This window comes from Pholis gunnellus, assembly GCF_910591455.1.
Source record: "Pholis gunnellus genome assembly, chromosome: 10".
NCBI classification, from domain to species: Eukaryota; Metazoa; Chordata; class Actinopteri; order Perciformes; family Pholidae; genus Pholis; species Pholis gunnellus.
Genome location: NC_136537.1, coordinates 17,826,786 through 17,841,514, shown reverse-complemented (window position 1 = coordinate 17,841,514; position 14,729 = coordinate 17,826,786). Strand labels below are relative to the sequence as shown.

General features: G+C 42.7%; 1 protein-coding gene across 1 annotated transcript in view; it reads right to left on the bottom strand.

Moving 5' to 3' along the window:
• Positions 1-1,950: 1,950 nt before the first annotated feature.
• pcdh19 (protocadherin 19) overlaps positions 1,951-14,729 on the bottom strand; it is a gene marked incomplete at its 5' end in the record, with an annotated part of 51,232 nt that continues 38,453 nt past the window's right edge. Inside the window, one exon of the mRNA XM_079167159.1 lies at positions 1,951-2,647. Coding sequence (XP_079023285.1) covers positions 2,088-2,647 — 560 coding nt within the window. The 3' untranslated portion in view covers positions 1,951-2,087. The remainder of the gene's footprint in view (positions 2,648-14,729) is intronic.

The following is a 14,729-nucleotide window of genomic DNA, read 5'->3' as shown; positions in this document are numbered from 1 at the left end:
ACAATGAAACAGAGCAGAGGACATTTAATAGTTTAATTATAAGCTGCTGTATACATTCAGTGATTATTCCGATTTTCATGTTGCCAGAAGCCATGGGTGAGACCAGCAAAACATTCAGCTACAAGATCTAGTTTGTTGTATGCAATTTGTCAATTTTCATTCATATTTTTCCACATTGTACATAGTTTACTGCAAAGCAACATAAAACCACATTGCTGATGTGCAACACGGTTCTTCCAAGACCTTGGTTTGTTCAAACATGATTCCATCCAGTCTGTTGTGTGGCGCTTGTAGGACGGGGAAGCCCTGTTTATACCACTCTGGTCTGAACCTTATCTTTGAGATCAGCTGAACACAGATGGCGCAGGGTGACAGCAGTGCTGAGCAAAGCTAGTCTTCGCGTACGAATGCCCTCGATTGAGGCTGAAAAAGTCTCGTTTAAACTGGATTTGACCCAATAGGAAAGGCGACTCGATTAGACTGATAAAATCGGTGGAACCCTGTGACCAGCATGACGAACACTGGGAGCCGTTCTGCAACATCCAGCAATTTTGAAGGTTTTGTTTGCATCTTTTTTGGTTTCTTTTGCTATCTCACTCTAAGCTCATTTAACTGACACACTAATGTTGGTGCTGATATCGCTTTTTTTGTTGTTGTTTTTTTTTTGTCTTTTTACATTTTCTAGTAGCCCACACAGAAACTTGATGGCACAAGAACTGACCAATAAGAAACTCTTTACAACAAGGTAGACTGCAACAGTTGCCAGGGGTCACACAGTAAACAAAAAATAATCAAGTTCATTTTGAAAATAAAAAAACAAATCAGGTTCAATATAAAAGCAAAAGACAAATGAACAAAAGCAAGTTAATTTCAAGTATAACTTACTCATAAAATAACTACACAGCATTAAATATTCTCATTATACATTTTTAAATTATTTATAAAATATATTTTGGCATATATGTTTTTTTTTTATTTTTGTGTTTGTGTAACAAACGCTACTGTAGCTTCAGTTGAACACCAATGTTTATTTGTTTTTTTCTCTTGAAACAAAACATTAAAGGGATTGTCACATAACAACAGGTTATTAAAAATGATAATAGTAAACCCTATAGAGAGTTTCACATAGCAAGACATGAGTGACGATCCCTTCTATCCTAGCCCCATAGTCAAAAGTCAAAAAAAGTACAAGACCAGAGCACAATGTTCTAATTTGTGCTCCACTGGCTACAATCAAGGTTGGGCACAGGAGATTTCAAAAAGTCTTTTTTTTCATACAACTCAATTTAAACACAAGGATCCGTCTGTCCCACTTCCAGTGTTCAGAACGGCTGGGCAGATAGCGAGAGTTCGTTTAGCTCCGTCCTTGATAAAATATAAATACTGTAAAGACCTCACAGTCTGATGACACTGGGATGTCCTCAGGGATACGCAGAGAAAGTCTATCTTATTAGTCAGGGAAAGAGGCAAATGAGACCTTCCCCTGAACGCACTGCAACCTGTTGAAGGAGTAAATCGGGAATATTTTTAGATGAATCCTGTGTATGTTGTTTATTACATTGATGGAGCTCACTATACAAAGGAACAAAGAGCGATTTTGGCAGCTAGAACAAACTGCAAAACCAAAGAAGGCAAATATCAGTTTGTGATACAAAAGTAGTTCAAAAGGCATAACTGTACTCATGAATTGGCCTCTCAGGTGTCCAAACACGCAGTGTCCCGCTTTGGCGCAAGTGCTGTAGAGGTCCACTGGGCATGTCCATGCAGTCAACAGTGACCTGCCTGTCCACTCATTGCAGACTGATAGAAAGAAACTGAACAAAAAGCAAACAAGGAAAAAGTACTGCGACTACAACAAAGCCACATCCACTACCTCGGCTCGAGCACACAACTAGCCGCAGCATATTACAGTTCATCATCCTCAGCACGAGCTGGTTCTTGAATATTGTATACTGCAAATGGGTGTGTCTCTCTACTTCCACAGCCTGACTTTCTTCTTTGTACACACAGCTGTTGCGGGGTACATATATGTGAGTTTACACGGCGCGTGTGTGTATGAATGTTGGTTTGTGTCACAGAGAAGCTCGCTAGAGCACAATGTCCTTCAGGCGCTTGCTACTGGGGGACTCCTTGTCTCGGCCATCGTGGAGAAGCGTGTTGATCTCCCTGACAGCTGGCTCACTGTCCTTCCCCTCAGGCTGCCGCAGCAGGCTGTGGTTGGCGATTCGCTCTGCGTCGCGGCATTTCAGCGTGTTGTAGGCAGATGACGGCTTGGACAGTGGGCTCTTCAGGTGCACGGGGGAAGTGATGGGGCTGGCCGCCTCGCGCCCGTTGCCAGCTTCACGGACAGCCCCTCCATTGGCCTTGGGGCTACACACCTGAGACTCCTGAGTCCGCTTCCCCTTTAACTCTCCCCGTTCCACGTCCTCAGGCCCATCCTTGCCGAAGGTGGCAAAAGTCCTCTTGGTGGTGCCATCCTCGTAGTGGGGCACGTCCACTGTGGTGGCCTCGATAGACAGAGCGATGACATTACGGCCGTGCTCGGGCGACTTGGCACGCGCCGGGATGGGGACGCGAGGCATCCAACAGCGGTCAGAGTGGCCAAGGATGCGACACTCGTCCTGGCAGTGAAAGCCTTCGCTGGGATCTGTGGTGACACAAAAGAAAGAGAAAACAAGATTGTTACATTTGTCTGTAAAAACAGTTTCATGTTCAACTTTTACACTCATTCTCTCACGTGGCCTTGATTTGATTTAAGTAAGTCAAACTTGTCATGAAATAATAGAATAACTAAATGAAATTAAATGCTGCATTCTGTTTTAATAAAAACAGCCCAAGTTAAACATGTCTGAATGATTTGCTTTCACTTGCAATGCATTCCTGCCTCTGCTCAAGACTGCAGTCCCGTTAACACACTGTTACTATCACACTGATAACTAGAGCTGGATGGTTTGGCCACTTCTAATATGCCAATTAAATTATGTATTGTTAAATCAAAAAGTCCATTTGCAACTCTTGTATAATTGGCTTTTCTGTCGCAACACTAGATAAAAGGCAGGTTTAAACAGTGCAATCAGATATCTCGCGGAGAGAGACACCAGACGAGTTGCGGTGTTGTTGCCTGGTTCATCTCTCTCTTCCTCTCTGTCTCTGTCATCTGGCGCCGTGTTATAAATATGTAATGATGTTTAACGTCGGAGTGAAAAAAAAGGATTTGCCTGAGTCGGTATAACTGCACTCTTTCCTACTTTGTTGTGTTGGAGGGGAAGGACTTTCAAGACAGTTTTTGCCTTGTTACGACAACAACAAAAAAGTGTCACGCTCTCTTACTCATACTGAGATGCTGTAATTATGTTTTTCCCGTTGGTATAATTTCACGTATACGAACACAACAATTGCTTGATTCTAGGAATCTGTTAAGAGAGATGCACACTTCCAAAATGATTCAGCCCTAGAAAACATAACAATTCCAAATCGCTCAATGCCACTGTGCTGTGTTTTCCACCTGCTCCAATCTTGAGAAAGAACCTGCTACGGAGATGTGCAGTGACACATTTCTGCACTCCCCTACCGCTTGTTTCACTCCTAGCAAGAGCCATCCTCCTTTTCAGAGGCCCAAGGTGACAAGAGGGGATTGTGAGAGGGATTGCCATCGACCCAAATGCATACGCTTACATCTGGCAATCGCAGCTTGACAGATCACCTAATTAAAATCACTAATGATCTGTTTTTCTCCCTTCTTTCCTGCACTCATGAGAGGCACCTCTGCTTAGACCCTGGGGATCGATATTTAAAGATTGGAGACGGGCTTTTCAGGGACAGATATGCCAGAGCTGTCCCTCATAAAGTATAATCTGATGAGACCGACAGATAACTTGGTCACTAAATGACTGGATGCATGAGTAAAGGGTATCGTGGGCTGTTTGAACCCAAATATGGGAGATGGAGTTCTGGAGGAATCATCATGCTTGAAGGCAGAAAATCAACACCAGCACACACAAAAAAAGAAAAGCGTGAGTGACCAATGCCCACATGAGCGCTTCATAGAGAAACAGAGGTGGCACAGAATTAGCTTCCTTTGATCATGTTTGTGTCTAGATGCACATACGCACACTGACGCAAACACAGACCTGGCTTTCTCCTTAATAAATGCAGACTGGGACCTCCTCTTCCTTACAAGGGACGGCATTGTAATAAGCCTCTCAAATGTAGTCTACAAGTACAAAGTTAACATCTTATAGGACTTCTTTCTGTGTAAAAAAAAACATCAGCTTTATGAAATATCATTACACAAAATCATCCCCATTATCCAGACTGCAGCATGAAATAGGTAGTTTTATAAAATCTCTATACAGTTAAAATCATTTTATTAGGCCAAAAGGAAAGAATGAGCAAATTGAATATATTTGCGACTCTTGTATGTATGTAAATTTGCATGAATGCTGATTGGTCCAAGGGACTGCACCGGCGGCAATCAAGGAGACAAAAGGCATGAAGCTGGGGATTTTGTTTAAAGAAAAGGGATCCAATCAGAATGTGATAATGTAATCAAAAGTCTTTACGAAAGTCTTTACCAGGTACCAGGAACATAATGGTGAAAATAAAAAAAAACATGCCCACACACTAGCTTAGATTGTCCACTGCGACAGTATTTTTAAAGACCTTTCAAATCCTGTGTTGTTTTTTTAAATCTATGCAGCTGCTTAATCATTAATTGTATTTTTTACCCCCTTTTGATGCCATTGTTAACAGATATACAGATGCCAGTATTTCAGCCACAATAGTAATGTGAAGTATATTTGGAAATATTATATCTGAGTACTTGCTGGCATTAAAAAACTCTGTATGTAATATGCATTTGAAAATCGTAATGTAAATTTCCAAATGTACATATTTCACTTTATTACATTTAGTAATGTAAAAATGTCTCCCAAAAATCATTTTTGACGTGTTTGATGAAGCAGATTCTTTTTTCAGCGCTGATTAAAGATTTACAAGCATCTTGCTTATGACTGCAATTTCCTCTAAATACTTTTGGCTTTTTTTCTATAGCCCGCAGCACTTTCTAAAGCATGAAAAGCCTCTCGGCACAAAGACATATAAACAAGTCGTACGCTCTCTACTTAGCAGAGCATGCATATGCAGTGAATGCCATTTTCTCGACTTTCCTTTAGGGGTCTATGCGAGAGCAACTGGGTTGTAAATGGCATTGTTATGAAAGCCAAGTGCCATTAACACTCACACATCCTGCCTCATCTCAGAGCTTCATAAAACGCAGATGTTAGTTTAAAAGACCCACAAAAAGAGGAAGAGACAAAATTTAAATAAAAAAAGTGACAGGCCATTGACCTCTAACAAAACACAACCTCTTCCTATTCCAAAAAATGAGCAAGCAAACTGCAATGGTAAGAGATGAATTAATGGCTTTTACAGTGGTGCTTAGGTTTGTAAGTCAAAACGAACAGAACAGAAGCTGTGAGTGTGTATTCAAAGTCTTCAGGAAAATAAGCCTGCCAATCCGTTCCAGGAGCAGACTTAAAGAACAGTACAGAGCAGGATGTCATTGGGAACATTTCTTATCTACGATTTAATACCTATTCATTACATCTTCTTCTTTTCGTTTCACTGAAGCGTGATAGTTATATGACAGTTTCCCATTTCTTTTCATTCTTTATTAATTACTGAGGGAGCTCCATCGGGGGGTGGAGGCTGCCTCTGTTTTTTAGTGCTCTGCATTTAAGATACAAACAGTCTATTGGAAGTGGAGGCAAAAAACAAAATCCATGTAGCACAGCGCTGCTATCAAATCAGACATGATGCGATTTAATACTGAATAAAGGTCCAAAGACTGGCAAAGGCACTGGGGAGCACTTTAAATATGTATGTACTGATGCGCATGGTTTGGGAGAATAATAAATATTGCCACTTCAAATGCAAAAGCCAAATTCTCCTGATAATGCTGGTCATGTTTTTCTGTTTGTAGTTACCTCGAATCGCATCACTTTTTATCAGCACGGGGAGAAAACCCACACGTTCCCTGCCATTTCAACTCGCGTCTGCAGCCGACATGCAGCCGATTCAATCCTGTCTCCTTCCCTCAATCAGATACAGGCGTCTTAACTTCCAGTTACAGCAGACAGATCTTCAGCTTCAGCACGGGGATCCCACAGCCTGACAAGCTCATTGCTCAATTTACCCCTGCGTACCGCATATAATGATCCCTTCATGTCATACAGCTGGAGGTGATATTTGTTTGTTGCTAATGTGGCAAAAAAAAGAGGAATCAGCAAAAGAGTAAAATCCCCTGACACAAAGGGGAAGGGATGTGTTCAGTGAAAGAGGCAACTCCCCCGAAAAACTCCCTGAGCTTTCGCCAGCTATTTTGCGTCCTGCTTGGCAAACACACAGAGCCTGGCTTGGAAAACACAGGCGCTTCTCCCTCCAAAATTAGTTCACACAGCCTCAAGGTTGGAAACAATGATGTAATCCTATAAAATGAGTGTAAGCAGCCACAATAAAACAGAAAGCCAGATTTGAGGGCCAGAGACGGGGGGTTGGGTTGATGTGAAACCAGATTCAGGTGAAAAACATCTTCAATTCCTATTTCTTAGTTTAACACGAGCCACAAGGCGACGGGGGGCTTGCTGTGCGACACAATTCAGTCAGTTTGGTTTTACAGCATGATGAACCCTAAAAAGAATTTGGAACAGCAGCGTGGCATGATAAATCATTTTTACAAAGAATGTCTGCCACTTTTGGCTTAAACGACTTTTTTGTATTTCCTCTGAATACTGACATTTTTGTTGTAGCGGTAACAATGGATGTCCTGATTCTGTTTGTCATATGAAAAAAAAAAAAGACACCCCCGAAGAGACAGCCTGGCAGTACAATGTAGTTATGAAAGCAAATCATTTAAAGCAATTGAAACCTTGATATGCTTTTCTTGTGGCCTGCATAGACTTTACTGCGCTCCCTTGCTTTCCTGTTCTTTCCTCACCGTCTCTGATAATAAACCCTATCAAAAAGCTATCAATTCAATTCATTTACTATAGCCCAAAATAATAATCACAAATTTGCCTCAGAGGGCTTTACAATCTGTACACATACGACATCCTCTGTCCCAGAACCCTCACATCAGTGCAGGAAAAACTCCCCCAAAAAACATTTAACGGGGAGAAAAAAAGGAAGAACCCATAAGGAGAGCAACAGAGGAGGGATCCCTCTCCCAGGATGGACAGAAGTGCAATATATGTCATACAGAATGAACAACATAACAGAGTTACAACACATTCAATACATATGACATAAATTATTCATATACTGAGAGTAGTAATCTATCAAATATTGCTTGTCTGTAGTCTGAGATGACAATTATTGAGCCCTGGTGATTGAAGGAGCTCTAACATTATGCTTTAAGTCTTTTTTTAATGCTGTGGGAGAGGACTGGTACAAAAATACGAAGAAATTCGACCTACAAAAAGTTAAATACAGGAGAACTCAGGCCCGATGACCCTTTCTGAGGACGGCCTGGCATGTCTGAGTGGTGCACAGAAGGATTTCATTTGCTGCTAAAATGCTCTCCACCCTTCTGCTCTCATCTTGGTGTATCTTTGACAGTAAGATGGCTGTTTTCTAATTGCTCTCCATATTAATTTTCCATCCTGGCAGTCACATGGCAAAGACTGATTAAATCTAAATTGTTACTACAGAGTCTTGACGGGGCCTGTGATGCAGGAGCTGATGGAAGTATCACAGGGGAGGAGAAATTCATAAAACTATGGCACCAGCAGAACCGAGGACGGCGGTCTGCGAATGGTTGGCGCTCAGACACTAAAGCCTGAGCCTAACACTGGGGATGGAGCTTAACATGCAGTCTGCCCTAACTACCGCAAAGGGCAGTTCTACGGCCAGCTGAGACTGAGACTTGGCCGAGCAGCCTCCCACACTACTCACCGGGGAGAGTCCAAGCACTGCTGTCATCCCAGCCAGCCAATTCAGTCTGTGGGCCATAAATCAGCCTGGAGGCCTGGCTCCTGCGGGAGCGGCAAGATGGAGTGTGATGGTCTTGTTTTTACAAACAGTAGAGGGGCACCCTTACTGCGCCACGCAAGCCATCATTCTCGACACAGCACCGAGTCCTCTCCTTCTCCCCACAGCATCTGGTTCAGTCACATCAAGCTATCCCCCCTCGACACCCCCAGATTCATCCCTCGCAGCTCCCCGCACAAGCCAACCCTTTATACTTCTCCTCCTTCTATCCTCCTCTTTCAACTCACCAGCACTGCTGTCTCACGTACATTGCTGTAATTAAATAACTCTCTAACCAGAATTCCTTCTCCTCTTCCATTCACATATTAACTGTCGAGGAAATTACACTAACGGGGCGGCCTTGTTAGCGCTGTCGTACGGCTGGTGGAGCCAGGGGTTCATGTGGCACTGGTTCTATTTCCGAGCATTAGTACCACTCAATTTATCAAGAGCGAATTCACTGTCTAATCCATCCAGCACCGCAGAGAGTGTCTGACAGTTTGTCACTTCCACCGGGCCAGCCCGTGTCCTCCCAAAAGCCGATACAAAATGGCAAGTTAACTTAATTCTGAGCCACTCTTACGGTCGCAATTCTTTACAAACACTTGTCAGTATCTGTTTTAGAAGCAAGCAACAGCTCAAGCCAAATTCCGCAAATGTTTACTTCCTCTGTGTGCATCCCCTCCCTCGCTGCTGGCCCAGAAGCCCAGCCTGTGCATTCTACAGCAGGTCCTGGTATAAAGAATGAATTTCCAAACTGGTGTTGACAAACAATGCACTAGCTTCTAAATTGGTACAAACAGCATCTGTTTAACAGCTGTGTAACAGCAGCGGTATGAAGAAAGGAAAAAAAAGCAATCGCTACGCTGTTTTATAAATCACTATGTCATCGCAGAGCACTGTTTCGTTCAAAAGCAGGACTGCTAGCCAATGGACTGCTTGATGTAGTGGAAACGATGCGAGCTGGTTGTCATGATGACATGCATGGGTGGGCTGGCATCAGCACCCCGGCAACAAATACTATACGTAACAATGCTTGCTGAGGGGATTCGCTCACCTTATTGTGCTGCTCACGCCTACCATCACTGGCTCCTAGAGGTTGCAGTGTCTCAGAAAGGCTGCAGAAGCACTACCTTTGGCTTCTATCATGACATGTGCAACGCTTGGAGGGGGCAGGATTTACTGCGGTCAGACCTCGTGTGAGCTGCAGTTTTTTTCAGACACATAATTCATGCCCTGGTTTAATGCACTAGATGAGTCGGTGACTGTTTAACCCTCTCAACAGTCACTCTGGACTGGATTTAACCCCGGCACAAAAGGCAGAGAGACCTAAGCCTGGCTGCATGAGGCTGAACTTGACGAAACATGAAGTATCAGAAAGCCTGCGGGAGAGCCGGTATCATGTCTGCCTGAACAGAGCCCGGCTGTTCAACCACACTGCCAATCCAGCATCGTGTTTGGTAGAGAAATGGTTGTTTCTTCCTGATCAATATGTTGAAAAAGTAGCCACAGACCAAACTAATTCTGGTCAGGTTTTACCGTTTGTGTCAAATCACCGTCTTTAGAGCAAACTACTCCTATTGTTGCCTACACATTGTTCTGCAGCATTCCGGCTAAAAATTATTTTTTAGAAAGCTGTTTTACAGTGTTAGGGATGTGGCTGTACAGTTGGATGTGTTGGGAGAATATGAACAAATATAGCACTTAGGATAAAACATCACTGTCTCTCTTTAGTATAGCAGCACAGTGGGATAATCGGACCACAAATCTGAAACTGAGCACTTCCCAGAGTGGCCTTAAAAAAAATGTCTGCAACGTGTTTTGGAGCATATTCAATATTTAAAATATGTAACTTTTTATGATCGAGATAATTAGAGCATGTTGACGTAGCTACCCTGCCGCCTGCTATTTGCATGTTGATTGTATTGTCTGCACTTGCCGTCTTGTTATGTGTTGTTTTATCTTGAGGTGTTTTAAGTTTTACACTAGAGGACCAGAATAGAAATAAGCCTTCAGGCTTTATTGTGTTTTCATCCTCAGTCATTTTTAACGCATGTAATGGCTGTAGTCATATGTGCTTCTTTTAAATCATAAAGTAAATCTAATTGTTCTAGTTACACTTTTAATCGACAAATGCCAAATGACATTTACAAAAATGGTGTTGGAAGTTAAATTAATATTTATCAATGCATTATGATGATGGGAGGAGGTTCATTGAGAGTATTTTGGTAAATGTTTGGGATTATTTAAATACAGCTGATAAAATGACTTTGAATATGTCTGTGCTTTCTTCAGCAACCATAAGAAATATGAAAGATAAGGATGAAAAATAATTAGAAAAATGTTAAACTGCTTCTTGAGCTCATCTTATTCACATAATTTGATATATTTCCATTTCAAAGAGGATATTGTGAGGCAACATCATGCAGAGAGGAATTCAAAAGCGTCCGAAAGGCAAATGAGAGAATTGTGGTTGCTTTGCAGGCAATTGAGCTCTTCATGGCTCATTTCTTGACCCTTTCCACAATCAACACTTTGGTAAGTGATGGATAATAAACAGATAATAGTCTACAATACAACTTTGAAAGGGTTTGTTCCATTAATATAATACCTTTGACTCTTTCATAGGTATTTTGCTGCTTTCATGGAGGGAAACAGCAAGACACAAATACTGTCACAAACACTATTACTTACTTTCCAGCTTTGCATTTGTTTTTTGATAAAGGTAGAGGAAGCATTGTGTCGTACTGTTATATTATGTACTTCACTATAATGACACAGCAAATGTCCCCCTTGTCAATTCTCAGCATCCAAATTGCCCTTCTAATGATGGGTTTCAAATTAACCTGTGCTCTGGCGCCCCGGGCCCACAACAACAATACAATGCATTCCCAGAACTCAGCGCAGCAGGCCGCTGACGTCCCAGTTGCAGAACTGCCCACTCCGCCATGCCAGCCAGCCAGCAGCCAGCCAGGCCAACCGCCTGCCTGCCTGCCTGCTTTTGTCTGCTTGGCTCGTTTCCTCAACAATACATCGGCAGAGGACATCTTTAAATACACCGGCACAAATGCAGCGTTTCTGTGTTTAAGCTTGACCGAGCTAGCAAGCTAATTTGCTCCTAAACCCTTGAGTCTGGGAGAAGCAAGGGGGACAGAAACAGACTCTTAAATTACATGTGTGAATGGGGTTGGGGGGGGGGGGGGGGGGGCGGTAGAGGAAAGCTATACGAGGAGCAGGGATGGACTGAGATCACGGATGCCAAAACTGCGAGCAACAAAATGTCACTGAGGTCACTTAAATACCTAAACCAAGAGTGAAAATTAGACATGCCTTCATTGAAACTTTAGGTGTGCTATCAGCAGGAATTAATCCCTATTCCCTATTATATTATATCAGGTGTGAGTTTTCAGCAATTGCAATGGGCAGCAGAGAAAATACAAATTGCATATGTCAGGGAAATGATAATGATGAGGGGGAAAACAGTGGTTTGTGTGGCATGGAGCTTCACCTTAATAAACGACAGGTCCATGACTATTTAAAAATGTGTTACCAACACCAAGATTTCTAAACTTTTTATCCCAACAGTTAAAAATCATAACTTAGCAAGTGTGGAGAAATAGATTTATGATTTAATGGTTTTGGACAATCTATAACCCATAAACAGCCTAGAGTGAGAAACCATTATATTCTCACATTTGCCATGAAGAGACATTTCTCAAAGTTTTCATTTTTGATTTTTTTTGCTATTTCCATTAGCCATCTGAAATAAAGACAATACTTCAGCGCCTGTCGATGTGTCCAGCTCCAGACAACCGGGCAGCATACCAATATCTTCTCTCTCTCTCTCCCTCTCCCTCTCTCTCTGAGCTTCAGCTTTGCCTCAAAAGAGTGGCCTTACATAATTAATATAATGTGGCTTCTCATTCAGTCATGTTCACTTTGTGTCAGCCAGGACTATGTGTTTTATATTCCATTTTATCTCGTCACAGAAGCAGCAGGATGGTTCCGGCTCTCTCTCATTTTATCCTCTTTTCTGTCTATTTTTCCCTCTTCCCTTTCCCGACAATTTTAACAACCTCCAGAAGTAGGACACCGTAACATGATGAATGTGATGGTATGTAGCGTGATGGGCAGGTTGAGCCCAGCATGCAGGAACATATACAGTAAGATGGGGTAGGGGCATTGGGACACCGATCACGGTTTGAAAAGACAGTCTCCCCTATTTGCCAATGAACCAGAGAGTGTCACTCAGGAAGAAGAGATATATAAAAGAAAGAAGGAAAAACAGCGAGGCCATGGCTGCAAGGTGATACATTAGATCTACACCCACTGTGCTGAGGAAAAGCAACAGGGAGGCCTTTCCAACACTTTCTATTTCCCTGTCACAAAGGCCATTCAGTTTGCCATCTGGGGGGCAGACTGACTCTCTCCCAGCTTCTCCATTATTCACCACAGTGAGGCATGCACCATGATACCACTTATTACCAGACAGTCAGAAGCAATGTCCGTAGCATTAGCCGCCCACCAGCCCGTGCTACGCTATACAGAGGATTGTCAGCGTTGAGGCAGTCCACGAGAAGAGCTGTAACTCGTATCTAAGACACACAGATTGAAATGGAAGTGAAGACTGATCTGGAGGAAAAGAGAAGGAACTAATAGGCCCATCTTTTCTGATTTGAGGAACATGACTATAGCATACATACGGATGATGGCAGGGGTCTGACACAGTGGTAGTAATTGGATTTCTCAGGCCCCGTGCCCACTCATGATAACATGCTGAGCTGTGACATGAAAAGTCCTTATGTGTGGCAAGGGAGCAAGGTGCAGCAGAGTGGAAGTGACAGGTGTCAAAGATCCAATTCCCTCGCTCCTCTCGATCCTCGAGTTCCTTTTCTCCGGAGGCAGCTGAAGAACAACCTGCCTTGTGGTAAAGCCAAACACCAGGCTTGACATTTAGTTGCAAATCCAAGCTAGTCAAACCTATGTAGAGTGCAGCGGAGGAGGTGGAGACGAGGAGGGCGAGAGGGGGGCTGAAAGCACCATGGATATAAGAGGTCATGGCCTGATTGCTTGCTTTATTTATTTTCTGATGCTAATGTGAGCTGAATATAGAAGGAGCGCGGGGTTCCTACGATGCGCCGGAGAACACACAAAGGAGCCCCACTGCAGATCTTACAGTTCTGAAGTGGGTAGCGCAGTGTCTGGCCTCAGTTCCCTCCCTGTCCTCCGTATGCATTCTGGCCTCATCTTTAACGAGGACTATATGAGAGCGGGCACATCATTAAAAAGAGCCATTCTGAGACTTTCCTGTCTGCCATTAAACTTAACAGCCGACCTCTCCCATTACCTTTTATCCTCCCCTTTAAGGAGAACGGGGACAACGGGGTTTGAAAAGTCACATTTGGCTGGCAAGATGCATCCACTGAGTGAATTCGGTCCTTTAGTCAACTCTACATAAAACAGGAAAGTTTCCTGGAATGTACGAGTATTTTGTTCTGTAAAAAAAAATATAACCATATACTGAAAATAAGCAGATTAATTAACAGTTACAGTACATGGTTCACACTAACCTGATTTTCCATAATATATACTAATGTGGTATAATAATTAGCTTAATGCCCAGAAAGATGAGTGGTAGCCCGAAGGCAACATCTTAGCAGAACAATATGAAATCAGAGGGCCTTTGTGAATAATGTAAATGTTGATGAATTTACTTTAATTTGATTATCCACCACCGCCAGCTACGCCACAATGTAGAAACACCACTCTGCATCCTGTTCAGCTCTTGACCTTTCTCACACATGAACAGAGTCACAACAGGCAGAGCTCTTACTGCAGTGTGTGCATAACACAGTAATTCAGATTGACGATAGTTAACTCAATGTGGTGTTCAGGTTATGCACATTACAATTTTGATCTTTATTCAACTTGAACAACCCCTGATACGATCCGTAACAATGCGTGTTTCCTTTATCTGAAATACTAGTGTGAATGTCAATCCACTGAATAAGGAATAAACAGAGCACAGGGGTCTAAAAGACCCGGAGGTTCTTGGATATGAAGAAGTGTTGAAAGACAAAATCCAAGCTCAGTCATGTGGAGGCCGGCGGCCCATAAAAGGCTGGGGGAGGCTACCTGGGTCCACACACACTTCGCAGCAGGTCCCTCCTCTCTGTTACTGTGCATTCACTCTCTCATCAATAGTTTATAATCTGGGTCACCGGCAGCCAAAACGTGCCTCTCACTGTTGAGACCTTCTCAAAATGTTGAATTACAACATTGTGAGCTCATCCCTGCAAGGTCATTTGGGGGACAGCGAGGGATCACTGACACTAATTGGTGAATGAAAGGCAGTAATGACAGACGTGGTTTGGACGACTTCCCTTTAACCTCTGTTTAACTTGTGCTGAGTACAATTCCAAAGAGCATATTCTGTCATGCTATGTTTTACAGCGTATGCAGGGTCTCTGAGAGAGAAATTCGGCATTTCAACGGCTGTAAAGTGTTACAGAATAAATCATTCTCACTGAATATACATGAGGAGGAAAAAGTATGGAAATATTATAGAAGTACGCCTGAGGTAGTAACCTTTTGTTGCCACAACTGAGGAGGACGACATAACTTTACATATTCCCGCTACATATTCCATCTGAGTTATAATGTTGTCAGGAGAAACAAGGTGATGAGAGCTAAGATAAAAA